Source organism: Ictidomys tridecemlineatus, chromosome 9, assembly GCF_052094955.1.
Source record: "Ictidomys tridecemlineatus isolate mIctTri1 chromosome 9, mIctTri1.hap1, whole genome shotgun sequence".
NCBI lineage: Eukaryota > Metazoa > Chordata > Mammalia > Rodentia > Sciuridae > Ictidomys > Ictidomys tridecemlineatus.
This window is the reverse complement of record NC_135485.1, coordinates 17,264,695-17,291,479: the sequence shown is the minus strand read 5'-3', so window position 1 is coordinate 17,291,479 and position 26,785 is coordinate 17,264,695. Positions and strand designations below refer to the sequence as shown.

The 26,785-nt window shown below is 38.9% G+C and overlaps 1 protein-coding gene across 1 annotated transcript in view; it reads left to right on the top strand.

Annotated features, from left to right (window-relative positions):
• The window catches only part of Ppargc1a (PPARG coactivator 1 alpha), a 601,407-nt gene that overhangs the window by 570,060 nt on the left and 4,562 nt on the right, over nucleotides 1–26,785 (top strand). The window contains exons 7-11 of the mRNA XM_078022194.1: nucleotides 9,301–10,333; nucleotides 10,874–10,978; nucleotides 11,132–11,252; nucleotides 21,662–21,783; nucleotides 22,129–22,280. Of these exons, the coding sequence (XP_077878320.1) occupies nucleotides 9,301–10,333; nucleotides 10,874–10,978; nucleotides 11,132–11,252; nucleotides 21,662–21,783; nucleotides 22,129–22,280 (1,533 nt within the window). The remainder of the gene's footprint in view (nucleotides 1–9,300; nucleotides 10,334–10,873; nucleotides 10,979–11,131; nucleotides 11,253–21,661; nucleotides 21,784–22,128; nucleotides 22,281–26,785) is intronic.

The following is a 26,785-nucleotide window of genomic DNA, read 5'->3' as shown; positions in this document are numbered from 1 at the left end:
GGCTTTTAGGGTACTGTATAATATTGATTTGTTTATTTAATCATACTTCCATTGTTTTATGTTAAGGTTGTTTTTTAATGTTACTATTTGGAAGCAGTACTGCAGTGGAAATCTTTGTTCATACATTTTTAAATATTATTTTCTCAAAATACATTCTTAATAGTTGTTAATGTCAAAAATAATGATATAAATATCTTAGGAGCGGCTTATATATGCATTCCCCCATTGCTTTCCAAAGGGGATACTTTTATTTATATCCCATTTTTAGCACTGAATGGACATTTTTTTTTCTTTCTTTCTTTTACTGGGGATTGAACTCAGAGGACTTTTCCAATAAGGTATATCCACAGCCCCTTTTATTTTTTATTTTGAAACAGGGTCTTGCTAAGTTGACCAGGTTAGTCTCAAACTTATGATCCTCCCTGCCTCAGCCTCCTGAGTTGCTGGGATTGTAGGCATGTGCCACCATGCTCAGTAGCATCCTTGCTTCATTACATCTTTCCTGACATTAATACTTTTTAAAGTATTAATGTAATTTACAAACGTGAACATATCCTTTAATTCGTGTTTCTTCTTCTATTAGTGAGATTACGGTGTCATAAAAGACCACTTAATTTTATTTTATTCTTGGTAGAAGTTGAACATTTTTTCTTACTGGGAGATTATTTGTTTGTTTGTTTTTTACTCACTTACTTTTGCAGTGCTGGGGATCAGGCCCAAGGCTTCTGACATGCTAAGCAGGTGCTCTAACACTGAGTCACATCCCAAGTCCAAAAACTTACATAAAGAACTTATTTATAATTTTGAAAGCTTAGTAGCTCAATCTACTAAAAGGCAGGTAAAGACTTATTAAAAAATTTGTTCATATTAGGAATCTTTAAGATTTAGTAGATTTATTTATTCAGTGTAACAATATGTGTCTTATTAGTTTAAATCTTTTATTCTTGATACTGTTGAAAGATTATTGGGTCTGATAGAAATCAATTTATCAACATATTTTTTTTATTCTTGCTCCATGCTGGCAATATGTTAGGTCTTGGTATATTTTATAGCAAGTGTAAGATAGAGTCATAAAAAGCATGGAGCATAATATGGCTTGGTCATAGTAGGTGCTAGATAAATGTTCTCATGTTTAGGCATGAGATTCTAGTCTATTGGAAAAAAATAACACATATTGATAAGCATCATGGGAAGAAAAATTATTTATTGGATGTAATGTTTTGCCACTTTGTAAGGAAGATAGGCACATAGGGTGGGTTTTATTTGTTAAGCATGATGATAAGAACCGTGAAGAGGTAGGCTGGGGAAGCTGAGGTAGAGCCATATTGCATTACATGAGAAAAGGAATCTAGAGCTACAGGAAAACAGGAGAAGAGAAAGAGGTTGGAGGGTGCAGAATGGGTCTGGAAGGTGAAGTTTGGAACCTGCCTAGGGGGATCTAGGAGGAAAAAGGGGTAAGAGGAAAGACTTTTTAAAAAATAAAATTATTCTAGGTATGAAATGCTACACAGTATATGATGTCTATGGTCTCCATCTCTTCTAAAAACTTTTAGTGAAATGCATCACTTAATAGTGTTTGCAGGATATGACCAACATTGATTGTACTTCAGAATCACAAATGAGGAAAGGGAGTTATCAAAGGAACCCTGTAACGTGGCTCCAAAGTTAAAGACAGCAATTGTGCAAAAGAATTAAAAGCATTAAGACAATAGCATATCCTAGAGAAAGAGGTAGGTGACCCATGGAATGGAGTCTGGAGGACATTGAGCTCTCAATAGACTCCACTGACTTGGGAAACCTTATGGGAGGAAAAACATCTGCATCAGAGTTTGAAGCATGGAGGTGAAAAGGAGAGAAGGTATTCACATAAAAAGAGAAACAGGAAGGCAAGAAGCACAGAGATGGTCGAATAGCATGAATTCAGCCTGGGCAGTGACAAAATGCTTCTTCCCTCGTTGATCTTTTGGTTGCTAATACTCTTTTTTTTAAAAAATTTTTAATTTTTTTTTCTTGTCCTTAGTTTTCTCAAATTTAAAGTTACATCCATAACTCCCAAATGAAATTACTGTCTGACTCAAAGGAATAAAGTATATGTTGAAATATAATATTGCCAGTATTTCACCATTTTTTTACATACAAAAAAATGGCAACTGCATGTGCTTCAACCAGAATTAAAATACTCTATAAACAGCAAAGTCACCAAGAAAAGTAGACTCTGATGACTTTTGAAAAGCAGATAGCATATCTCAGTGAAGTTGTATGAAAACCTTGCTTTGACGTGAGATAAACCCAAGTTCAAAATGTGGATCTACCTTCATGTAGCATATGGGCTTAGTTTGCTCATCTTCCCTAAGACTCTGGATCCCTATGCATCAGATGAAGGGAATAATAGTACTTGCATGTCCGGGGTGCTGTGGAGATTAAATATGAGATAAAACAAGAGTGCCAGCCTATTATACAAGTATTCATAAATATTAGCCTGTTGGTTACTAAGTCACAGCTAACTCTATCTGTGGAGGCCACTGTCCCTTGCTTCCCCTGTTGACTGTCTTCACCTGACCTCTAAGATTGGTGATCTTGTTGCTGTATTCTCTTTGGTTCTCTCAAGTATGAAGTTATTTATTCTGTTTTGTGGCATGACACCCCCCGACCCCCGCAGCCCCCAACACACCTACTTCTGCAAAACCGAACAATTACTGCTTTGGGTATGGGTGTGGGATTTAGTCACTTAGAGCAGAACCAGCATCTCTTTCATATTCTCTCAACAACTACTACTTCTATTTTTATAAATTCTGATGATCAAAGCATCCCATAATTGGCAGTTTACATTTATTTCAGACTCTCTGCCCCTTTATTATTAAAGAAAAAGCTATATGTTGACTCTGGGTTCAGAGGAGATCTTCTGATTAGAGTGGATCTCTCTTTCCTGAAGTCTGAAAGTTAAAGATAGCAGTTGACATCTGTTATATTAAATAGGTTTCATTTCACTTGCCAAATGTCATTGATTGGTATTGGCTGCCAGGAGCATTGTGTTGAGAAAGACTCCAAGGCCCACTCTGCACTCAGTGGGGAATGTCCTGATCCATTAGTGATGTCTGCCATAGGTGCGGCACGGGTGTGGATAGGATGGATACAGCTTTCATGTGTTGATCTCTTGATCCTTGCTCTACCTTCTTCATCTGTTTGGTTGAGGCAGAAGGAGTAGATCAAGCTGTTGTCCAAACCTCCTGGTGTCTTCCTTTTCTTTAGTCTCACAAATTTTAGTGAAATTTTCCAAACATTTAAGTGGAAATGTAAAGAGTCAACAAAATTCTAAGACCTTCCGAATAATGTCTTTGCCCCATCTGCAGTATCTTTGGGAGACAGGAGGGATGAGATGGGAAGCTTGCTTTATTAGGCATTGCCAGCTGGTCTGACTTCTTTGTGATTGTCCTAAACTAGCTCATTTTGGCTGATAAAAAAAATTCTTCTCTTTTACAGGTGTAAAAACTAATTTGATTTCAAAATAGCTGTTAGTAAGGCAAGATGAGAGGAAAGAGAATGCTCTTTTGGCAGAAGGCATTTAAATCTATTGCATATGGAGATTTTCAGAGTACTACGGGGTTTTTCTTTGTTTGCTTCTGAAGGGAAGTGCCAAATGTCAGCTCCAAAAGGTGATGGTTTTAACCACAGACATGAAGGAATATGGCTAGGGACAAAAGTGGCCCTCAAATTTCGTGCATATGTATGTGTAGATTTTTTTAATTGTTATGACCACAAATACTGGAAAAGCAATGTAACTATATCATAACTGAGGAAGAAAACAAGAAGAGTAATCAGCAATCTCATCACCCTAACACAACCAGATCTTAGCAACTTTTTTATCTCCATTGATACATGCTTTTTTAATGGTTTTAATCACAGTGGATATGTGATTTGATGTTATTTATTTTTTCAATTAATGTTTTCCCTTCATTTAAATCAACAATGATTATTTTGGTGAACTTGTAGCTTAAGAAAAACACTCATCAACTACTTCTTTCATGTAGATATTTATACGGTAATTTTTGGACTTACCATTTAAACGTTCACTTTTCTAGAAGGAATATTAACAAACAGCATAAATTGAATACATCCTTTGGGTATCTACCTTTTTTGTATGTGACATAAGTGGGGTAAAATAGACCAAAGCAAAATATGAGCAGGAGTCCGCTAGTTTTAAAAAGAAAACCATGGCATCAGAGAACTGGAAAGTGATTTTGACAGGTCATATAATCCATTCCTGTGCAGGGAGAATTCAAGAAAGGGAGACCCAACAAATTCTCTTTACAGCCCATTCCAATGCTTGGCAACTCTCACAGTCAGGAATTTCTTCCATATTTCAACCACATCCTTCGTTTTCTATTTTCAGTCTCATTCTTCAAGACCGCGTGTCTATAACCATCAGTCCTTTCTTCCTTAGTTTTCTTTTCTGGAAAAGGTACTATCCCATTTCCTTGATGCCCAGAATAACAAAGCAGTTTCCTCTCCCACATCAACTCTAGACTTTAGTGGCGGACACCTGCAATGCTCTGTGGGAAGGTGCGTGTGGGCCAAATCATATCTTCATCTTCCATGAGCACGAGTGGGAGAGTTGGGTACATGTTATAGGAATGTTCAGAACTTTATTGTAAGGCCTGCTTGTTCCTCCATAATCAGGAGAGTTACAAGGAGTATTTGAAACAGTAAAGTCAGCACCTTCTCAGTCAGAATGAACTAAGGTCAACCAGATTGCCAGAGCAGGGTGTGGAGCCCCTCTGTGCCAAGTGCTTATACGTCAGTGCCTGGGCGCATGCAGCACCCATGATTCCTGGGAAAGTGCAGGGTGGAGAGTGTGGAGAACAGGCTAGGTCCTTTATCCACTAAATAGCAACTGCTATAGGGGTGATGTTGGTCCCCAGCCTTCCCCTGCTGTCTCACCCACTCCACATTCTGGAAGCCTACAAAATATGAGAAGGAAGAGTCATGTTCTCTTTGTCCCGTCTGCCTGTCTTGGTGAGATTTTAAGCAAATTAGAAATTCTTTATTTGTTTTTCCTTGAATACCTGAATTGATGTACTACTCAAGCAAATCCCTGCTGTTAAATAAACTCAAAACTAAGTTGCAGAGTTAGCACTAGATGCTATAAAATGTTATAAAACTCTGAAGCAAAACAGGGGAAAAAAAAAAAAAAAGAAAAGAGTCCGGCTGAAGTTGGATGGATGGTGGAGCCCAAGAAACGGAGCGGAAGCTTCTCCATCTATCAGAGTCATGCAATTAAACAAACAACCCCCAAAGAGGAGTCCTCAAAGAAAATTGTTTTAGAGTACACAATGAAAGACCAAACAAAACTAAACTTGTCTCTGACTTTTTTTTTTTTAATAAAAGGGGCTGCTTAAAATGATGACTGTAAGAGTGTGTGCCACTTTGCCCAGATTTGCCGTGCAGAAGTGTGAGTGATGTAGAGGTACTTGTTTATTATAGAGCACATTTCAATGCAGTAATCATAAATATTGCTAAGGTTGTGCTCTGTTGAAATATGACCTACATCCTCTTGATTGTTTGTGTTACGTGATTTGTCTGACACCCATTACATTCTGGGTAATAGCAGCCATTTGTTGCTCTGCACAGCAGGCTCTTTTGACAAAAGAAAATAGGCAGCAATAAAAAAGCTATAGTCTGAATTACATTCTGCACAGAGCTGCACTGCTGAGAGTTTGTGCAAGTGTGTTAACAATGCTCTGAACTGCCTCTTGTCAGCCTTCAGCCTGTAATGGCCATCTGTCCTCACATAAATCTGTCAAAACCTGGTAAGTTCAAGAGAGAGCATGGAATATACCTTGTAATGTCAACACCAAAATGTACACATTCTCCAGAAAATCAACACACAGGAAATAATCCGGAGGTTATGGGAGGCATTAGCACTGTTGATTTAGGCTTGTGGCATGAAATTGAGAGTCCAGCGATTAGCGGGAAGATGAGCAAAGGTAGCGACGTTAAGAAATCGAGTACTGACCTTCCTCCTGCCCCGGGGAAAGGAAATGTGGGCAGAGGAGTTGAGGTTGGAGAGATGCCCTGGGTTCAGGGACACTGCAAGGTTGGGGATCCCATCAGCAGCTCTGGAAAGTTTGGCGCTATGTTAAAAGAGAAAAACAACAACAACAACTCTTTGCCCTTTAGTTTTGTTTGGGCTGGGGTCTCAACCATATCTGGAGATTAAGCACTTGGCGATAGGAAATCTTGTCATTCTTGCTATTTCTCAATCTTGAGCTGAGATATTCTCTGGTTAAAGATCTTTCAATGAAGCGTAAAAAATTTAGGGAACTATCTAAATTATTTTCCTTTGGCCACCTCGGGACTAATCACAAAGTATCTCCCATCCAATAAGCAAATATTACTTGTTTGGTTTAACAGGTGATGCTAACAGAAATTCACAGTCCTGATATTTTCACTCACCGGACATGTTGGGTTGTCACTGAGCATTTTCATAAATTTCAAGCATATCTGAAAGAAAAATATACTGATTTAAAATTTGAAAGAATTGTCTTTTTATTAAAATGAACCATGAGGTCCTTGAGGGTGGACATAGCAGCATCAGCCATATCTTTCAGCACATAGTAGGTGTTTAAAGAACTCCTATGCAATGGCCAGAACCCATTTAATACATGGAGGAGGTAAAAGGCTTTGTTTTTAACTCAAAGAAAGTATAGTGTTGCCACTTCCAAGAGCAACTTGAGAACCAGTTATTTAAGCGATAATGAGCTTAGGTACTGGGACAGGGTTTCGAATTTTCAAGACTAAAAAGAATTTCTATATTTAAAATCCCTAGATAGCTGAGATATTTTTAGAACTCATCTCTAATAGTGGCCTAATTTGGTGTTTCTGAAGTTTAGGGTTTCTTTTTATAAATCGACAGTGTCCGTCGAAACCCACGTTTGGGAGTACGAGGCGATGTCCTATGGAGATTCTTGAGGGCCGTGGTGCTCCATATGTGGTCTGGGCACCTCCTCATTAAAAATGTTTAGCCAGCTTCTGAAGCGAATCTTGGGCCCCTGAAACGAGAGCCTTTCTGTTCAAGGAGAAGCTGGAAAAATAAAAATGAGCAAAAACAGGTTGTGAGAAATAAGCCCAAGAGACATCCCTAAAAGAGTTTAAGATCTATTTTGAGAGAAGATACAATTCACATTGAAAGGGAGATAAGCAAGAAGACAGCGCTCTCTGTCCTGTAGGAAGTGAGTGATCCCAGCAGTAGATTATCGGAGAGGTACAAAGGACCCTAACTTGGAGTGAGGACGAAAAGATTTACGAAGTTGGGTTGTAGGAAGTGGTGTGTCACTTCCTCCAATTCAAGGGCCCCATCATTTGGCATGTTTAACTGATATTTATTCCGAAAAAGAGCTTATGCATCATTATTTTCTAAGCATCTTAGACGCCCAGGAGGAATATTTGAAAACTTGCCATCTCTTTCCTGGACATCAGTGTCTTTAAATTTGTCGTGTTGGTGGTTGAAGGTAGTGGGTGGTGGAAATGGAGTAGGGCAGAAGGTACACAGAGCTAGAAAAAGAGAGAGGAGAGGAAAGGGACCACACTAGACTTCTTAGATTGAACAGAAGACTACTCTTCTAAGATAGCGGAAGCAGAGGGGGCGTACCTGAGTGGCACAGGTGTTCTGTTCAGTCAAATGTTCATGCCTGTCAGCTGCAGCAAAGGGTAGGAGGGGCTTCCAGAGCAGCTGGCGGCCAAAGCAAGTCTTCCAGGCCCAGCAGGGTCTGCGCCTCTGCACGGCCTTCCTGGGCCTTCCAGGATTTTCTGGAATGGGAATCAGGCCAAACCCTTTCCTATTTTGATGCCCGTCATCCTCTCATTTAGTAAGATTACCCATGATTACTCAAATTTGCCAAAAAATGGGTGTAGATGGTTCATTTGGGGGGAGAAAGCGTTGAGTTCTCCTTTTTTTTTTTTTTTTTTGTATGTGTGTAAAGTAGGAGAGCGAGGCAGCATCTTCCTCTTCATATCAAAATTTCATGTGGCTTTCTGTGACCTACTTGGTTCTTGATATATATATATATATATATATTTTTTTTTTTTTTTTTTCTTTTTCTTTTTCTCCCAGCAAAAGGTAGGATTTTTTTTTTCCTTGAAAAACGTGCAGTTGCCTCAAGTCTAACCCCAGGCTTGTTAGCGGGCTGAAAACTCTTTTTTGCTGAATAGCGTTCACCCATCCTTCCAAATAGACAGTGTATTGTAAACTAAAATGTTCCCTTGTAAGCACGAAGTCATTTGAACTCCAGCCTGCCCTTCTTCAAAGTCCCCTGGACTCTGGAGCCATTTCACAAGGCTTCTTCCTTGGTGTGGAGGGAGGAGGAGAATCTGCCGAGGGGTGAAACTTAGCGGTAGCTACCATACTCCACAGACCCTCCTACCTTGGCCTGGGATGGAATTTTCCACCCTTCCGTGGCAGAGGAAGAAGGGCAACAACTGACGAGTGTTCCCCTTTCTTCCTTTATTTCTTCTTTATTTAATTAGTTGCCAGAGCTCGGATTCATTTCAATCCTTCCGTCTCATCGCCCTCACTGATGTGCTCTAAATAAAATGGTCCACTGGCGCAGCGATATTTACTGTTACCGTTCACTTAGGTTTCTGTTGCAGAACCATATTTTAGACAGAATGTATTAGTTATGCTTACAAGAACGTATTATACCTACATTAGCCATGGTTTACTAAGCTAATGAACTGTGGAGACAAAGAATCATTGCCGTCAAGTCATCGAGTGACTCGGGTTCCCTGCATTCGTCTGGTCTGTCGTATTTTACTGACTTGGAAAGATGCCTCTGCCATTCCCACCCTGATCAACGTTTGCTTTCATTCCCCCCCCCTTTTTTTTTTTTTCAATTTTCAAAATTGCTTAATTCCCCAGCTTCAAGGTTACATTTTCTTGATGGGCTGAAGAGCCCTGAGCATATGCCTCTTTTGCAATATTCTTTGCAGACAAATGGAACTGAGGCCTACTCTGTGGCTCCTGAGTCTCATTGCTTGAATTTCCATGAGGCAGCCTGTACCGTATCCTTGAAGGAACTAGCAGTAGGATGGCTGGAGCTGTGGGGGCTGGGGGTGACACCTTCACATTGCCTGGGAAGCAGGATTTGTTAGCATTGATGTTTGAAATACAAAATATCACAGCTCCTGCTGCTGCCTGGCTCCGTCGATCCATCTTTTCTTGGTGACAGAGGCTTAGGGGAAGAGTCTGTTTTTCAAGTGTTGCCCTGAATTTAGCTTCTTCCTTCTTCACTCAGTTTTAACCCTTGTCTGAAATCTCAGAAAACTTAGGAAACGTGTCTTGTCATTTAAGAACATCATCTCTGTCTCTTTTCTCTCTTTATTGCTGCTCTTTTTTTTTTCTTTCTTTTTTTTTTGCCTCAGGCCTCACTCCACCCACAACTCCTCCTCATAAAGCCAACCAAGATAACCCTTTCAGGGCTTCTCCAAAGCCGAAGTCCTCCTGCAAGACCGTGGTGCCACCGCCATCAAAGAAGGCCCGGTACAGCGAGTCTTCTGGTACCCAAGGCAATAACTCTACCAAAAAAGGGCCTGAGCAGTCCGAGTTGTACGCGCAGCTCAGCAAGTCCTCAGTGCCCAGCAGTGGACACGAGGAAAGGAAGGCCAAACGGCCCAGCCCACGCCTGTTTGGTGACCATGACTATTGCCAGTCAATTAATTCCAAAACGGAAATACTTCTTCACGTGTCACAGGAGCTCCCAGACTCTAGACAACTAGACTATAAAGATGCCTCCTCTGCCTGGCAGGGGCAGATTTGTTCTTCCACAGACTCAGACCAGCTCTACCTGAGAGAGACGCTGGAGGCCAGCAAGCAGGTCTCTCCTTGCGGCACCAGAAAACAGCTCCAAGACCAGGAGATCCGAGCCGAGCTGAACAAGCACTTCGGTCATCCCAGTCAAGCTGTTTTTGACGACGAAGCAGACAAGACCAGTGAACTGAGGGACAGTGATTTCAGTAATGAACAATTCTCCAAACTACCTATGTTTATAAATTCAGGACTCGCCATGGATGGCCTCTTCGATGACAGCGAAGATGAAAGTGATAAACTGAGCTGCCCTTGGGATGGCACGCAATCCTATTCATTGTTCGACGTGTCGCCTTCTTGCTCTTCTTTTAACTCTCCGTGTAGAGATTCCGTGTCACCACCCAAATCCTTATTTTCTCAAAGACCCCAAAGGATGCGCTCTCGTTCAAGGTCCTTTTCTCGACACAGGTCGTGTTCCCGATCACCATATTCCAGGTCAAGATCAAGGTCCCCAGGCAGTAGATCCTCCTCAAGGTAAACCTTGTCAAAAGCCACCCGGGGCCTTAAGGTGCTGCTCAGGAAGTCAAAGAAGTCTCCAAACCCCACAGCCAGCCCAGCCCTTCCCCCGCCGCCATTCCTCTTGGCTGAAACCATATTGTTAAGTGTCCCTCCTTCCCCAGGTTCCTTTTCATCTCTCAGGCCTGGGTGTAGTGCCTTGAGCCAATGCGATCAGAGGGAGCAATTTGTAAGAAACTTGTTCATCTAACTTTTTCCATTACCTGGAGAGCTGCCCTGTGCCAGGATAGTTGAGATCCATGCGAGATAAAGCTGACAGCGTACCAGACCTGGTGCTCAGTGTTCACATCAATAAGGAAGCAGAGAGAGAACACATCCCTCCCGGGCCCCTGAGCTGACTAGCTGATCACAGGCTGTCACTGGGAAATCTCACTAGGAGCTAGGAAGGAAAAGCCAGTTTATGTAGCCCGGTGTTCTGCGGGATGCTCAGTAGCGCCAGTAAACTTGGGGGTCAGTGGCAGTGGCAAATGTCCCTTTCCTTTTTCTCCTCTCTCCCAGGTCCTGCTACTACTATGAGTCAAGCCACTACAGACACCGCACGCACCGAAATTCTCCCTTATATGTGAGATCACGTTCAAGATCGCCCTACAGCCGGCGGCCCAGGTAATGAGGCGTGTCCTTGTCCTTGGGCTCCTTATATCCCTTCCTTTAGATGACAAGATGGTATCTAAAGCCCTTCTGACCTCCCCAAATTACCATTCATCTTGCTCCTGCAAATGGAGGTGGTTGACTTAATGACGAAGTTGTGTTTCTCAGGTATGACAGCTACGAGGCGTATCAGCATGAAAGGCTGAAGAGGGAAGAATACCGCAAAGAATACGAGAAGCGGGAATCCGAAAGGGCCAAGCAGAGAGAGAGGCAGAGGCAGAAGGCAATTGTAAGCAGCTGGGAGCTAACTTTCTTTTTAAAAGAGGGTTGCTATTTTTTTTTTTCCTATGTGCTTTTTTCTTTTTCTTTTTTTTTTTCCCCTTTTCTCTTTTTTGTAGATTAGAAAATAAACGAAAGCTAAGGCTTTGTCTAAATGGGCTATAATCAGCCTTTTGGCTTTAAAATATCAATGAGTTTTCAGTTGCGCTTAACAGAACTTATTGGAAAAAAGTGCTGTGTCAGGAGATTCCCCATTCTAGTTGCATTTGGAAGTTCATTACCGTTTTTGAGTTTTGTTTTGAAGAATGGAGGGAGTAGAGGTTTATTTGGGCAGATACTGGTTTCATCTGGCTAGAGATGAGTTTTTGTTTTTTTTTTTCACTTTTTCTGGTTGCTTCTTTCTCTGAGTGGACAAGGGGGAGGTATTGCTGTTTGGTTTCTGTTTTCATCTTTTTGACAGACTCAGGGATTGGATTGTCCATGAAGAGACTGGGTTCATGTTAGATTTAAAGGCGGCTGTAGAGGAAGATTTGCTGGGGAATTCATCATTTCTTAGTTCAGATAGGTCAGCCCCTAACTCGTTGGTCTCTGAGGGTCAGTACTCTTTTTTTTTGGCATCTGCTAATAAGTAGACTTTCTCCCAGCTCCACATTGCTGCTTATGCACCTAGACCTTAGATGGCATAATGAAGCTCTGTGACGGTCAACACCCCATACTTTCCCATGGCAGACACTCCTAATCAATTCTGGAACTCTGCCCCACCAAGCCCCCACAGAGTCTTAGGGTCTTTCCCAACATGGTGCTCCAGGGAGCCCTGGCTAATCATTCAGATATGGCTCTACTTTGGCTCATTGCACCTAAGGCCTGTCTATGCTAGTTGCCAAGTTCAGTGAACATCAGCATTTGACATGTTTCGCTTATGAGCTAACCAGGGCTTAGGGAAATGATTTTAAACCATAGAAGTTGGATTTCCATGGTACCTTTAAGAAAACCCACTAACATCAACAAAATTTTGAAAAAACCTAAATAAAAGAGCTGACTCATAGAGTCCAACTCAAGCCAGCTGGAGGAAAGAGGCTAAATGAGAGGTTTGTTAATCACAGGCATCGAGGGGAAAGAGCCGAGAGGTAATTGAACAGTTAGACCCAAGTTCTGGGGTGTTTGCTGCCACTTAACTTTGAACCTACCAAAGACTCAATCAAAGGCCCTGTGCAAATTATAACACTTTTCCTCCTTTTTCTCAACTTTCAAATGAGCTGTGATATTAAGATTTGCCAGAGAATCATTAGTTAACACTTACAAAGACTAATGACAATTAAAAATTCCATTTTTCTAATATTGCTATGTTTAATTAATGGCCTATTCAATAATTATAATAACTCACATTTATATAATGCCATATAGTTTACAAAGCCTTTTAATATGGCACATTACAATTAATCACTACAAAAGAGAATCATGTTAAGCAAGCATGTAGGAAAATAGTTATTTTAGTGTCTGCAAATTCATATTTTAAAAAATTCTTGATCCCCCCCAATAGGATATTAAAGATAGAGATTAATAGCTTCATCTTATATGTCCTCATTTGGTCAAGTCATAACTGAATTCGAAAGCCAGATTAATATTTTCATCAAAAATATTTAAATTGGGCTGGGATTGTGGCTCAGCGGTAGAGTGCTCGCCTAGCATGGGCGAGACCCGGGTTCAATTCTCAGCACCACATAAAAATAAAGGCATTATGTTGTGTCCATCTACACCTAAAAATAAATAAATAAATAAACAAAGAGAGAAAGAAAGAAAGAATTTTATATATATATATATATATATATATATATATATATATATATATATATATATATAGTGTGTATTTTAAGCTTTTCAAAGATAATTTAGCTCCCAATTCCTAATTAGAGTAAAGAAATCCTAAAGGAAGGGGGGGGCAAAGATTTCCTATACCTGCAATGTCAAATATGGTGGTTATTAACCCATGGATAGTTTGATTAGACAGAATTAATGTACAGCATGTGATTAAATTTTAAAGACTAAATACAAAAATTAATGAAAAAAATTAATTAATACTTTAATATCAATCTGCAAGAAAGAGAGCGAGCTGTCTTTTTGTTAGTTCGACTCTTTCCAAACAGATGGGACAGTGTTGTTCTAGATGAGCCAGAAGCTTCCTTGGGGCTTCCATCCTCAGCTTGAAAGCAGAGACCACCTTGCTTTTCTTTGTGCCTCACAAGTTGAAGAGTTCCTCAGTTTATTCTTTGACTAGGACAATCTTTATAAGTTCTCTTCAAAAGAGGACTTGTAGTGTTGCAAATGTCAACTTGGCTTCTCTGAAATCATTTCTTATGAACTAGACATTGGTAGGAGTCTTGATTTGGGAATATGTTTTAGTTTTTGTTTTTGAGAAGCAGATAAAAAAACCAAAAAACCAAGACAAAGAGATTCTTACAAATTGAGGGACCCGTAGGTAGTAAGTGCTTAAGAAAGATTTGGAACTTTCTTTTTTTTTCATTATTTTTATTGCTTCATGACAGCTATACGTAACAGGATCATTTTGACATGATTATAAATGCATGGAATATAGTTGGCTCCAGTTCAGGACCTCATACTTATGCTTACCCTCCTGGTTCTCTGTCCCCCTGTTCCCTTTTCTCTACTCCACTGGCCTTTCTATTTATTTACATTTTTTTTTACATTAGAATTTTGTGGATATATATAAAAGTAAATTTATAGTAGTATATAAACTCTGAAGTATATTTAGGTATGTACATTGAAAAATTTGGAACTTTCTGTTGAACCAATTCTCCCTTGGACAATTATGTGCTATTTTTGTTTAACACAAATGAAAACTCATTACTTTCTTTGATAAACATTTGCTAGATGCTTAGGATATAAAATTAGATAAGACCTGGTCCCCATAACCAGAGATCTTCAAGTCTGATAGAGTTGCAAAACAGGCAAAGCAGTGTGATAAATGATATGATAGAGGGTCTGTCTAGGGTGCTGTACTGGCATATGGGTGAACCCCCAGACATGGGAATGAGGAAGGACATCCCTAGGTAGATTGAAATGATCTGAACCCTAAAGGAAGGGAGGGCAACAATTTCCTATACCTGCAATGTCAAGTATGGTGGCTATTAGCCCATGGATAGTTCGAGTAGGCAGATTTATGATACAGAGTGTGATTGAATTTTAATGACTAAATACAAAATATACTGGAAATATATTTAATTAATACCTTAATATCAATCAGAATTTTGTCTGATAATGGCTTAGACACATTGAGCTAAATTCTATTATTAAGATTGAATTTTCAGTTTGTTTTACTTTTTTTAAATGTGGCTCTTTGACAATTTAAAATTACCTACCTGACTTTTTTTTTTTTTTTTAATATTTCTGTCCAAGGCAGAGACAATAGCTTAAACTAAGTTTCAGGAAAACAGTTCAATATATTAGGAAACTACTAGTCTTTTAACTAAAATACTAGGGCACCAGAAGAGCAAGAAATAAGTTGAGAGGTTTGGTGAAAGGCAGATTCTGAAGGGTTCTATAACTCATGCTAAAGATTTTGAAATCTATCTTGAAGGCACAGTGAAACTATTTAATGAATTTACCCACAGGAGGATTTTCTGATCGATCTCCTTTCTCTAAATGGTCTGCTTTCTTGTGCCGTAATGCATTTGCAAAGTATGTTTTTACAGGGTTACAGGAAATAATTTTTGACTCATTTGGACTAAAATTAGCTTAAAATTCATTTACGAAGTAGCTAAGGGAACTAGAGCCGTCCTCTAAGTTGCCTGCCAGGTAGGTGACTCCCATTTACTTTTGGAGACACCCTCAAAGTGATGAATGATTAGCAAATTACATTTGGAATATCTTGGATGCAGTGCTGGATTAATCATTCATCAAATCCTTCACATATTTAGGGGACCATCAAAACAGAGGCTCCAAAAGGAAAATTTTAAAGAATCATTCAAAATATAAGAATATTTACAGAATTATTGTTTTCTAGCTTTGTCTTTTGGACTGTATTACTTTTTTTTTTTTTTTAGTTCCATAGTTTAGGATGACTGCAAACTTTTCATTGCTTGTTCCTCCAAAAGTCTAAGTCCAGCCAAACTTCATGGCGTCAAATCAGAAACTAAGAGGACACTATTAGTTATTACTAATACAGAATCGTACAGTGTGGTAGAACATCACCATTGTTTCCTCAGCTGTTCTCTTACAATTCCCACCTAAACTCTTTCTCAAAAGCCAATTGACTCTCTGCCTTTCTATGTCTCCTAAACTTGAAATAATTCAAATTACATTGGGCTCTGCAAGCCAGAATTTAGTACTTACTGTCTAAACTGTTACTGCTCTAATTTCTTGGTGCATTCTACTTCCAACTGCATTTGCAATCTGCACAGTTTCCTGCCAGAAAACATGATAATGGGATGTTAATTTAAAGGACAAATCTAGACATTATGATATGGCTCATTGCTTAAAACCAAACCCAGATGTGCCTGGGCAGTGGCCATCCATTTCATTGCTCTTTTTTGTTGGTCACTATGCAGCCCTGGAGCCAGGAACAGTATGTCATCACCCATAACCAAAAACTTATTCCAAATGGAAAACAATGAAGTTGTTTCAGTTATTCTTTTTGAAGGAAATGCATTAGGTTTTCATTGTAGCCTATCAGCCTACCACACCCCATGTTCTCTCAGTACTGGAGTAGTCAAGCCTTTTTAAGAAGCAGTTTCATGAATGGGAGTATAATATTAGATTGCAACTTTAAATTCAGTATTTACACATTTTCAGTTTCATGGTAAGATGAACAAATTCTAGAGATCTGCTGTACAACATATTCCCTATAGTTAATAATATGATAATGTGCACTTTGAATTATGCTAAAAGGATCCTTCTCATGTTACATGTTATATGTTCTGCATTTCCTGCTCCTTTCCCTCTATGTAGTAGTAACTTTCCTGAGAGGGAGAGGGAAAGAGAAAGAGAGAGAGGAGAGAGAGAGAGAGAGAGAGAAACACCACAAAGGGACTTTATGGAGATGACAGATAAGTTTACTATCTTGGTTATACTCCTGGGATGGGGTGCGTGTATCACCCCAACTAGACATTTAATATGTGCAACTTTTCATACATTAATTATACTTCAATTACATTTATTTGAAAGTAGTTGCAATGTTTCATACTTTCTGACTGGACAGTGTGTTTACTTGCATCTTGGTTTTTAGTTGGACAGTAGCTCTGAAGTAGAGGAGGCTGGATTTATTCACATTAGCCTTCCATGACAAGCAGGAAGATTCCTGGGTAGTAGTGAATGGGGTGACTGCAAAATGACTGGAAAATTGTTTCTCCCTTAAGGACGCCTCTGAGTAGCAAACACTTATTGCAAGACTTCTGAATTAGATGAGTATAATCAGTATAAAGAGAAAGAAGGAAAACAAAGACTTTTAATGCATCTTTTCAGAGAGTTGGTGTTTCTTTCTGCCATCCGTATCTTTCCATCTCACCACTTACCTCTCTTGCTTTGTCTTTAGTAGGGTACCTTTGTACACCCTTTCTTGTCCCGGGTATTCATAATCTCTTGGGAATTTTGGTTTTGTGTGTATGGTGCTAGGCTTCAGACTCATGGTCTGAAGCATGCTTAGCACATTCCCTACCCCTAAACTACACCTCCAGCCCTATCTGTCTTGAGGCTTTTCGAGGAAGTCATATTGCAACTAATCTGGAAATGAACACACACCCTTCATTGTCAAGGTCGATAAGCAGTTAGCAGGAGAGGAGGAAGTTTGGCATTATTGGCTTGGAAATGTAGAATAAAAGTTCTGAGAAGCAAATTCCAAGTTACAACAGGCTCTTCCTTGTAGGGATCTAGCATTATAGAACATTTTAATGAGATAATCCAGAAAAATGCATTAAACACAGTCCTTGGCCTACGTAGGGTTCAATAAGTGTTGATCTCCCTACTGCTTTCTGTCTTTCCTTAGTTCTTTTTACCAAGCAGCTCACTGTTCGATGAGAAACAACCATTGTTTGTTTTCCTTGCTAACTGGGAGGCTCTCTGCTGTTTTTGATAAAGATTTTGGTAAAGCAAAGTGGTTAATTTGATCATTTTTGTTTCCTTTTATTTATCTCGTGTTTTGGTATAACTAGGATTTAGTATAGCTGTTAATACAACGTAAATCTTCAATTTTATTACCCACCCATCAGCAAACTAGCTTTTGCGAAAATTGAAGCTAAAAGTTATTTGATAAATGTTCTGTCCTCCTCAATAGTGAAAACGGGCCTGAAAATCATTTTTCAAGGAGCTTTTTCCAAAGGTTTCGAGTTCCTTCAAGCCTTTAAGAAGTTGGAAATGTTATTAAGCATTTTGATTTCTTTTCCTTTCATCTCCTGTTTAGAAATTAATGTCTTGAAAAATTGGCTGCAAATGTTAAGGTTTTTTAAAGATATGAAATCTATTCATCTGTCTAATACAACTGCAACATGTTAAAAAGCATTGGTTCTTTGCTAGACATCTTGGCCAATCTTGGAAAGATTTTTGTCTTTACGTTCTAGACCTTTAGATGCCTTCTATTTTCCTTTTTAGCACTTGGAAAACAAAGCCCTTCAATAATTTTCTCAAATGAAAATTTCAACATGCATTCAGTCTCTGCTCCTTGTAAGGGACTACAAGATAGCAAGGCCTGGTCCCATTCCTATGTTTCATAAAGAGAGATGGTAGATGAAAAGGTAATTTATTTGTTTATTTATTTTTAATTTTTTTTTGTTAATGAAGTGTTTATTTCTCTATTCAGTCTGTTTTCTTTCATGTACTTTGTACCTTTGTCAATGAATAGATAGATGATAAATAGATAAGAGATAGGTAGATAGGTAGGTAGATAGACAGACATATAGCTGTTATGCCTTCTTTTTTTTATTTTGTTTTATTTTAATTTTTATTGTTGGTTGTTCAAAACATTACATAGTTCTTGATATATCATACTTCACACTTTGATTTAAGTGGGTTATGAACTCCCATTTTTACCCCGTGTACAGATTGCAGAATCACATGGGTTACACATCCATTGATTTACATATTGTAGAACGGCCCTCGGATTTCCTGTTTCTTCCCTCTAGTTTGTCTTTTCTTTTCCCTGCAGAATGCATCAGTGTCCATTCTGAAAGGTCCTCTAGGTTCATCTTCTTTTTTTGTGGATCATTGTTGCATACAACTTTGTGTAAAACTGCAGTTCAGGAGCAGCCCCTATATGTCTGCATATGGGTGTACATATGGTCGATTTTAGCTTTAGCTTCAAATTTCCTTGAATACGTACACTGTGTGTATTCCCATAATGATAGCTGAGCAATTTCTTTGCTATGGCTCAATTTCTTTCTCTCCTGCATTTCCCTCTCCTTTCCCTCTATATAGTAGTAACTTTCCTAAAAGGCTCATTAAAAAAAAAAAATCCATAACACGCATGCAAGCAGGCACCAGGAAATTTAAGTTTATATAACAGTCCCATCCCATTTGGCTGTTTGGCTGAAGCTGGCTGTGTAAAGAGAATGGAATGTGGTGTTGTGATTGCCTTGCTGATGTGTGCACACTGCTCCAGCATGAGCCTTACCATCCACTTCTACTCATCGACTGCCAGGATGTGCACAACCACAGCCTTCAGTTGAGACATACAATCTACATGGAAATGGACCAGGCAGCCTGAGCTGTGTGCTCTGCTTCATCTGGCCACTTCTGTAGGCTCAATAGCCATTGTCAGAGGAATTATGTTGGACCCCGTATTTCAGTACAGTACCACCTCTGACTTCCAGAGGTCATTTTTTAAGACCCCCAAGGCCGCAAACATGTAACTTATTCACTTTGTGACACCACTTAGCTGAGCTACCTGGGCAGTTTTTCCTATAATAAAAGCACCAACCCAACTATCAATCTCCTTTGTGTTGGAGAGTAAGGCACTTAGGCATCTTTAATGTGGCCAAATGATTAATTAATTGGCAGTTGGTTTCTTTTACAAGGACTATTCATGGAGATTCTAGTATATTTCAGTTATACTTAAAATAGAGTGGTTAAAAGGAAAAAGACAATGGTTTGTATTTTCATGAAGTCCTGTGTAGTACTAGGGAGGCAGACATTGAACAATAAAGAAACCATTTATTATTTAATTACAACTGGGCATAGAGCTACAAAGGAGAAATAGAAATAGCTGTATTCCATGACAGCAACTAATAAGATGTATGATTTCATCTCAAGACTCAGAAAGGAAATGAGCGCTAAGCTTAATGTAATTCTAGGAAGTGTATGCAAGGGGCTTGGGGTGAAGTATGAGAAGGATATTCCAGGAAGCGCTAGAATGGCTTGTGCAAAGACCTTGGGGAGGAAGGAACGTGGTATATACCGGGGTCCAAAGGAGGCTCAGTGTGGCTGGAAACCAGTCAAGGAAAGAATGGACTGGGGAGATAGTTCTGGATCATGCTAGGCCTGCCTACCAGGTCTTGTTAATGATTTATGCTTTCTGTTAAAAGTTATAAGAAGCCATTGAAATGTTTTTGATAGTAATTGACATGATTAAATTCCTATTTCCCTAGTAAAGTCTATTCTGACAGCAATAGCAGAACAGATTGGAAGAAAGAAAAGGTGGACACTAGGATCTAAGCTACAAGGTTGTTACACTAGTCCAGAAAGAAAATCTGGCAGCTTGGCTTAGGGGAGAGGGAATAAAGGAAACAGACTAGAGGGTGATTTAGGAGATTAAACTCAAGAGGACCTGGTGACTGGATATATGAAAGAAACAAGGAGAAATCAGATATGGGTATAGGAGGTGCTCAGATTATTGTCCTGAATAGCTGTCTAGATGGTGTTAACTTCACTGATGCAAGGGCCTGTGAAAGGGACCAGTTGAAGAGAGGGGCAGCTGGAGAGCCTGGTTTGGTAAGGCTGGTCCACTTTGAGATGCCTAGGGGATGGCCAGCCCGAGATGTCAAGTAGATAGCTGACTGAGTCTGAAGATGAGACTCTGAAAATAGAGACCAGAGTATTGCGTATGTAAAATATGGCCAAGCACCGATGAGCCGTCCATCCAGGAGGTGTGGAGTCTGTGAAGTGTTCAGTCACATTTCATGAGTGTTCATCACGTGCTCCCTATCTGCCAGATCATTTGCTAAATATCTGGCACATGAAAAAGAAAAGCATTCATTAGATATTGTAGGTTGTCTCTTTACTCCAAGCCTAAATTACCTTTCCTACCATCCAAGAATAGAGACTCTCAGTGCATCCAGGGAGAACTCTTAGACAGGTGAAGTCTATGTTTGGTCCTGTAATCCTGTGCAAACTTAAGTTCATTTTATTCTCCTTTGGCCTTGCTAGACATAGACTAGTTGGTAAACACATCCTTGTTCTCAACTCCATGTGTTCTTAAAACCCTTCTCCCAGTTTTGAGAGACATTATCACCATTGGCTTTGCCACCTTAGAGCAAGAGCTGCAGGATTGTGTCTTACACTGAGAAAGATAATGCATCTTTTTTTTTAAGGGAATCTGTCTTCAGGCTACAAAATATTCTTCCCATATTTTGTGAGTTACAACTTGCTGATGACTTTCAGATTATGATGATATTGACTTCAATTGTGAAAATTAGGCCACACCCCTCTAGTCTATTCCTAAAATAAGACCAGATCTATTGGCAAAGTGAAATTTATAGCCTCTTTTATTTAGTTCTCTTAAGAGACTCATGGCTTAAAATGGCCTACATTTTAAGACTACATTTCTCAAATTATTGTCTTTAGACCACTTGGATCAGATGCACTGGGATGTACTTGTTATAAATGAAGATTGCTGAACCTTGTCTTACAATTTCTTTTTTCATTGTTCAAGTGGGATAAACCCCAATAGTTTGTATTTTAAACAAGGACCCCAAGTAATTTTTGTGTGTACTAGAATTTAAGAACCATTTTTTAAGAATATTAAAATTTGTACAACACCTTATTAGAATTCTGAGTTGGTAAGAAATTAAATAGTTTTGCAAGCCAGTCAGTATTGTAATATTTTTTCAAGATTAATCATCAAGACATAAGTATTCAAACTTTTCACAGGTATTAGTCAGTTATCCATTGATAAAAAGAAAAGATCTCATTGCACAAATTTCTTTCCCAGTACATGAAATTTCATGTAAGGAAAGGACCAAATGGATAGGGAAAGTAGGAAAGAATGGAGGCACAGAAAAAGCATGCATGGGTGAGAGAGAAGAAATTGATACAGAAGAAAAGGAAAGTGAATTTGGATTCTACGGTAGTTTTTTCTTGGGCATGGTACTGTGAGTTTCTCTTATGCATGGTTGTACTTTACGGATACTTCTAGAGGGACATCCTCTTTGCTGTCTCCAGAACTAGCTAAAGTCTCTGCTTACATTGCCCCCATAGGAAGAGCGCCGCGTGATTTATGTTGGTAAAATCAGACCTGACACTACACGGACAGAACTGAGGGACCGCTTTGAAGTTTTTGGTGAAATTGAGGAGTGCACAGTAAATCTGCGGGATGATGGGTGAGAATCTTCAAGATTATTTCTTGTTTAGAAGCTGACGTATGTAAAAAATTATGGCCCTAAGATTACTGGGATGGGAGTTGCCAGTGTAAGTGCTTTGACAGATGACATGTTGAGTTCAGAACCTTATTTATTTTCTTTCATCCCTATTTATTAATCTTTCTAGTTGAGATTTCCTGTCCCAGAAATAAGTATTTAGCTGCTTGACAGGACAATCACACTGATAAATGGATGCAGTAGCTCAGACGTTGGCCCCAGCAAAGTCTCCCAAAGTAGAAAGGGTTACAGTGCTGTATGTTAATGCTCCTTAACCAGTTTTGAATTTCTCTTCTTTGTCCACTGCAGAGACAGCTATGGTTTCATTACCTACCGCTACACCTGTGATGCTTTTGCTGCTCTTGAAAATGGATATACTTTGCGCAGGTCGAATGAAACTGACTTCCAGCTGTACTTTTGTGGACGCAAGCAATTTTTCAAGTCTAACTATGCAGACCTAGGTATGGATTTTATTGTATGTAGAGTGAGGAATCCATAATGTAGAGCTCAAAATGGAAGCAAACGTACTCTGCAGGCACCTTGGGTTGGAGCATCTCATCACTTTATTTTACTGGAGGGAATATTTGAATGAATTTTTTTTTTAAATGTATGAAACAGTTTCAGAATCAAGGGGTCCTAGGTTTTGGCAATAACTGGCAGAAATAAATTCTTGTACTAGCTGCATAGGTGCTTACACTGCTCTGTGTGTGTGTGTGTGTGTGTTTGTGTGTGTGTGTTTACATGTGTTGTGTGTATGTTTGTGGTGTATAAAGTGCACACACGTGTCTTTTGTGTGGGTGTGTTTGTGATCTGCTTTTCCTTTCCAAACCTATCCTGAATCCTTTTTGTAAACCTAGCAGTGCCATGTTTGTTTTATGGAACAGAATAGAAGACAGTCCTATTCTCTCTTCCTTATTATTTCACAAGCTCTGAAAAATATTCTTATTTTCTATGAATTGCAAGTTGAGAGGCAAAAGTGAAAGCTTCATAGGCTACATCACTCCACATTTACTTTCTTTGAAGTAGATAAGAAGATGAGCGCGTCCATGTGCTGGACACTGTGCCAGGGGCTTTTCGAGCATTTTCTCATTGAATTACCCCAGTTATTGTAGGGGGTGGACATTACCATTGTCATCCTCATTTCACAGTTAATGAGATGGAACAGTTGTATAGATTCAAGGGGGTAAAATTTGGAAAATATAAAAATTATTAAGAAGAAAAGTAAAATCCCCTCTCAACTCATCTCCCAGAGATAACCACTATTACCCTCTGACTGTGTTGCTTTGCAGTGTTTTGTCTTGGAATGTCTATGTTTGAGGATATGATTTATAGGATTAATACTCTATTAACACATTTTAACGACCATGCAATATTTTATTGGGATAATAATATCATTGTATTTAATCATTCCATTCCAGAGACAGATTTATTCACTCTTTAGGTTTTTGATAATATAAATAATGCTACAGTGGACATCTTAATTTCCTTTCCAATTTTGATTTTCTTCTTTTGCCTGTCATTCCTTATCTCCCGTGACGATTGTCAGCCTTTTGATTCCTTGAGGAAGGAGTGAAGGAAGGCAAATGCCTTGTGCATATAACATCATTATTCAAAATTAATTTATTATAATCATAAAATTAGCATATGCATGTATTCCTCAGCATTACCAGACATCACTGCTATCGCTCCTTCGTGGTGTAAAGAGAGAAATGAATACCAAATACTAGGATTTCTTTTTTTCTCTTTCCACAAAGTGATGTCTTCTGGAGTAATTGATATTGGTGGTGTGCATTGTTCAGAGGGAATATGCTATAATTCACTTCACAAGCTAAATAGATAGTGTGGAGCAGGGGAGAGGCCGCTGACTGTTAGAGAGATGGAGGCCCAGGGATAAAAATATAAAACGTGGCAAGTCATTTGTTCAAATGTTGGCTGATAAAAACACTCAAGACAGATTGAAGCCTTGAGTTGATTTGACTTATTTCCTTCGGTGATGAAGGCCAGGGTGTTTCTGGTCTCTCAAAACATCTAGAGTTTAAAATAAGCTACCTAGAGGGACCTTAGATCACGATTCATCATGGTAGAGGGAGGATTGGATGGTATTTCCAAATTGAACTGGCACCTCCCTGAAATATTTCTGAGAAGCTTGCCTCCTCCCCTCCTCTCATCTCCCTGCCTAGCCAGCAGCAATAGAAACTTTGCCATTGCTGAGCTCACTCTGTATTTTCTTAGAGGTGTGTTTGATGTGCATGGTGGTAGTGTGGGATTTTCCAGTTCCCTCAAGCTCTCTAGTGGCAGGAGAGGTAGTTTCTCTGAGTGTAGGCATGGTGTCATCAAAAGATCCCTGCGTTGGAATCCTGCCAGCCTCGCTTTGCAACTTGCCTTACCACTGGTCTTGGAGAAATGATTCAACTCCACGAGCTCCTGGTTCCTTCTTGGTGAAATACCTTACCAATACTGTTGTGGAGGCTGTATTAAATAAAAGTTCAGGGAGCTGTTATCACAGTGTCTGGCAGAACATAGGTATTCAATAAGTAGTAAACGTGATCATAATTTAAAACGATAGCGATGGGAAGTTAGAAATTTGGAGTTGTTTTAAGATGGAAGAATCAACACCAGGGCAAGCTTTCGAACTCTAAGAAATTCTCCCCCCCTCTTGTCTTTATTCCCTGAAGAATGCAAATTAAGTGCTTCAGGGCACTGACTATGGTGAAAATAAGATACACTAGACTCTTAAAGGAATTTGGAATTTTTATGAATTTCAAGAATAAAGTGATAATGATGAAATACAAATTAATTTTACCAAGACAGTAAAAAAAATGACCTATCAAATTAGACAGGTTGGACCAAGTTTTTGTTTTTATATGCTCCTCTAAGTAAAATTAGCTTACACATCCCATTTTTCTATTATTGAAACTAGTCAAACTGACAATATTCTTAAATAGAGCAAACCATGATGATTTCAGCTACCATTCTTGAGCTCTTTCTATAAATAATACTGAAGTTCAGTGTGACTTGCTAGAGGCCACTCTGTTGAGGCCAGGATGTGAGACCTGATTTATATGAATCTTCAGTATCTGTGTCTTTCTACCATTTGTCTTATAAGCAAAGGATCTTTCTAATACACCTTGATAAAAAAAAATATTAAAGAGGAAAGACACAGAAATTATACTGGGACTACAGGATTATAATAGAAGGATGAGTCAGTATTATGAATGTAAAACTTTTTATCAGGAAGTAGTTATATGTAATACTAATGTTCCAACATATAAGGAAAGTGAAATATCACATCCATCATGAATTCCTTTTTAACCCAGAAATGTATGAAATTATTTGCATTTTGAATATATGCATAATTTTACATACACTCTCTTCATTTATTAGTAAATAATTCCCAGATCCCAATACAAATATTTTCAACCATGGTTTGAATAATATACAGGCTTTTGAGATTCATATATTCATTCAACAAACATTAATTGAATACCTACCTAGTGTCCACATTTCCAAATGTGATGTGATTTGCTTCTCTTAATACAGTATCATTATTTATAATAATTCCTTTTGAAAAATAGAGTGGCTTTTAAGTTATTCCTAGAAAATTCTTATCCTATCTTCTGAGTTCCACCATCCTTCTGTTAGTGGAAAAGTGGCAAAGTGAATATTATTGTCTCAGAAATGTGACCACATTCTATTTCATGCAACAAAATAGATTTCTTTTTTGGGGGGGAGGTTACCTGTTGGGTGACACAGCATGATTGTACAACAGTACAGGTGTCAATACTTCCCAGTTAAAAAACTGTTGAAAATAAAAATACAGAAACACTGAAGTTCTGGTGTCACTTAGAATAATCCAAATTTAGGAAATTTAATTATTCTCAAAATTCTCAAAATGAAGGAAGAATATGTGTTCATGTTCTTGATGGCTTCAGGCTGCCTTTTCTCACATGAACCACCATCTGGGCAAATCACCCATCCTGATATAGAAGGCAAAAGGAGGCTGATCTCAAACCCTTTGCACCAAATGACACTTTGTCTCTACCAAAAAAAAAAAAAAAAAAAAGTTTATTTGAATAACAGCTGCTCAGGACGCCTTAGTAATCTAAGCAAACCATTCATTAGACCATCAAAGAGGGCCATACCCAGTGTAATTTAAGAGTTGAGTATTTGGGATATTACCGGGGAAAGATAGAACCTTTTTATCTTTGTTTTTATGTCTGTGCAAAACTGTGACTCTTGTTGTTCTTACCCAATCTTGTGGGGAAACGTGAACAAGGGATGGTAAGAATGAAAGAAAAAGAAAAGTGAAGGAATTTCCTTGTCTTAAAATCTAAGCAAGTGAAAGTTGATGGAAGGGGTCGAGGGCAGCAGAAAATCAGCCTGGTGCTGGGGCACTTGGAGCTCTGCAGTTCTTTCAGCAAAACAATTCTGTCAACGATTGCGCTTCCATTTTATCTATTACGCTCTTCTATCACTTGGAGCATTTATTTTGTAATTGACTTGGGAATGCTCATATTTTAGTAGAACTGTTAATGTGTTCCAGAAAGGTCTTGTTTTCCCTTCAAATTAATGTTTTTCAAATAATGAATGTATTTGTAAGAGGCTTTTTATTATACTTCCAAGCCAACCTTTCTCACTTGCAAAAGACCAGCAGGAAATATCTGACTCCTTTGTAGATGTCAATGGAGAAAAATTAGAACTATGTAACAGAATTGCATTTTACATTCCACACTGTGGAAGCACATCTGTTTTGTTAAGGGTTATTTGAAGGAGCACGTGGAATTTTGCACAAAATCTGACTTGGGCTAGTTTAAGGTTCCAAGAGTTTGGTTTTATTTATAGCTGTATATTTGTTCTCTTCTATTAATGAGTAAAGAGGGTGAATGTACCCTCCCGGGCTCTGAAACATTTGTCCGGATCTAATTTGGGGCGAGTTTGCACCTCTGCTGCTGGAGTGTGTAGAGGT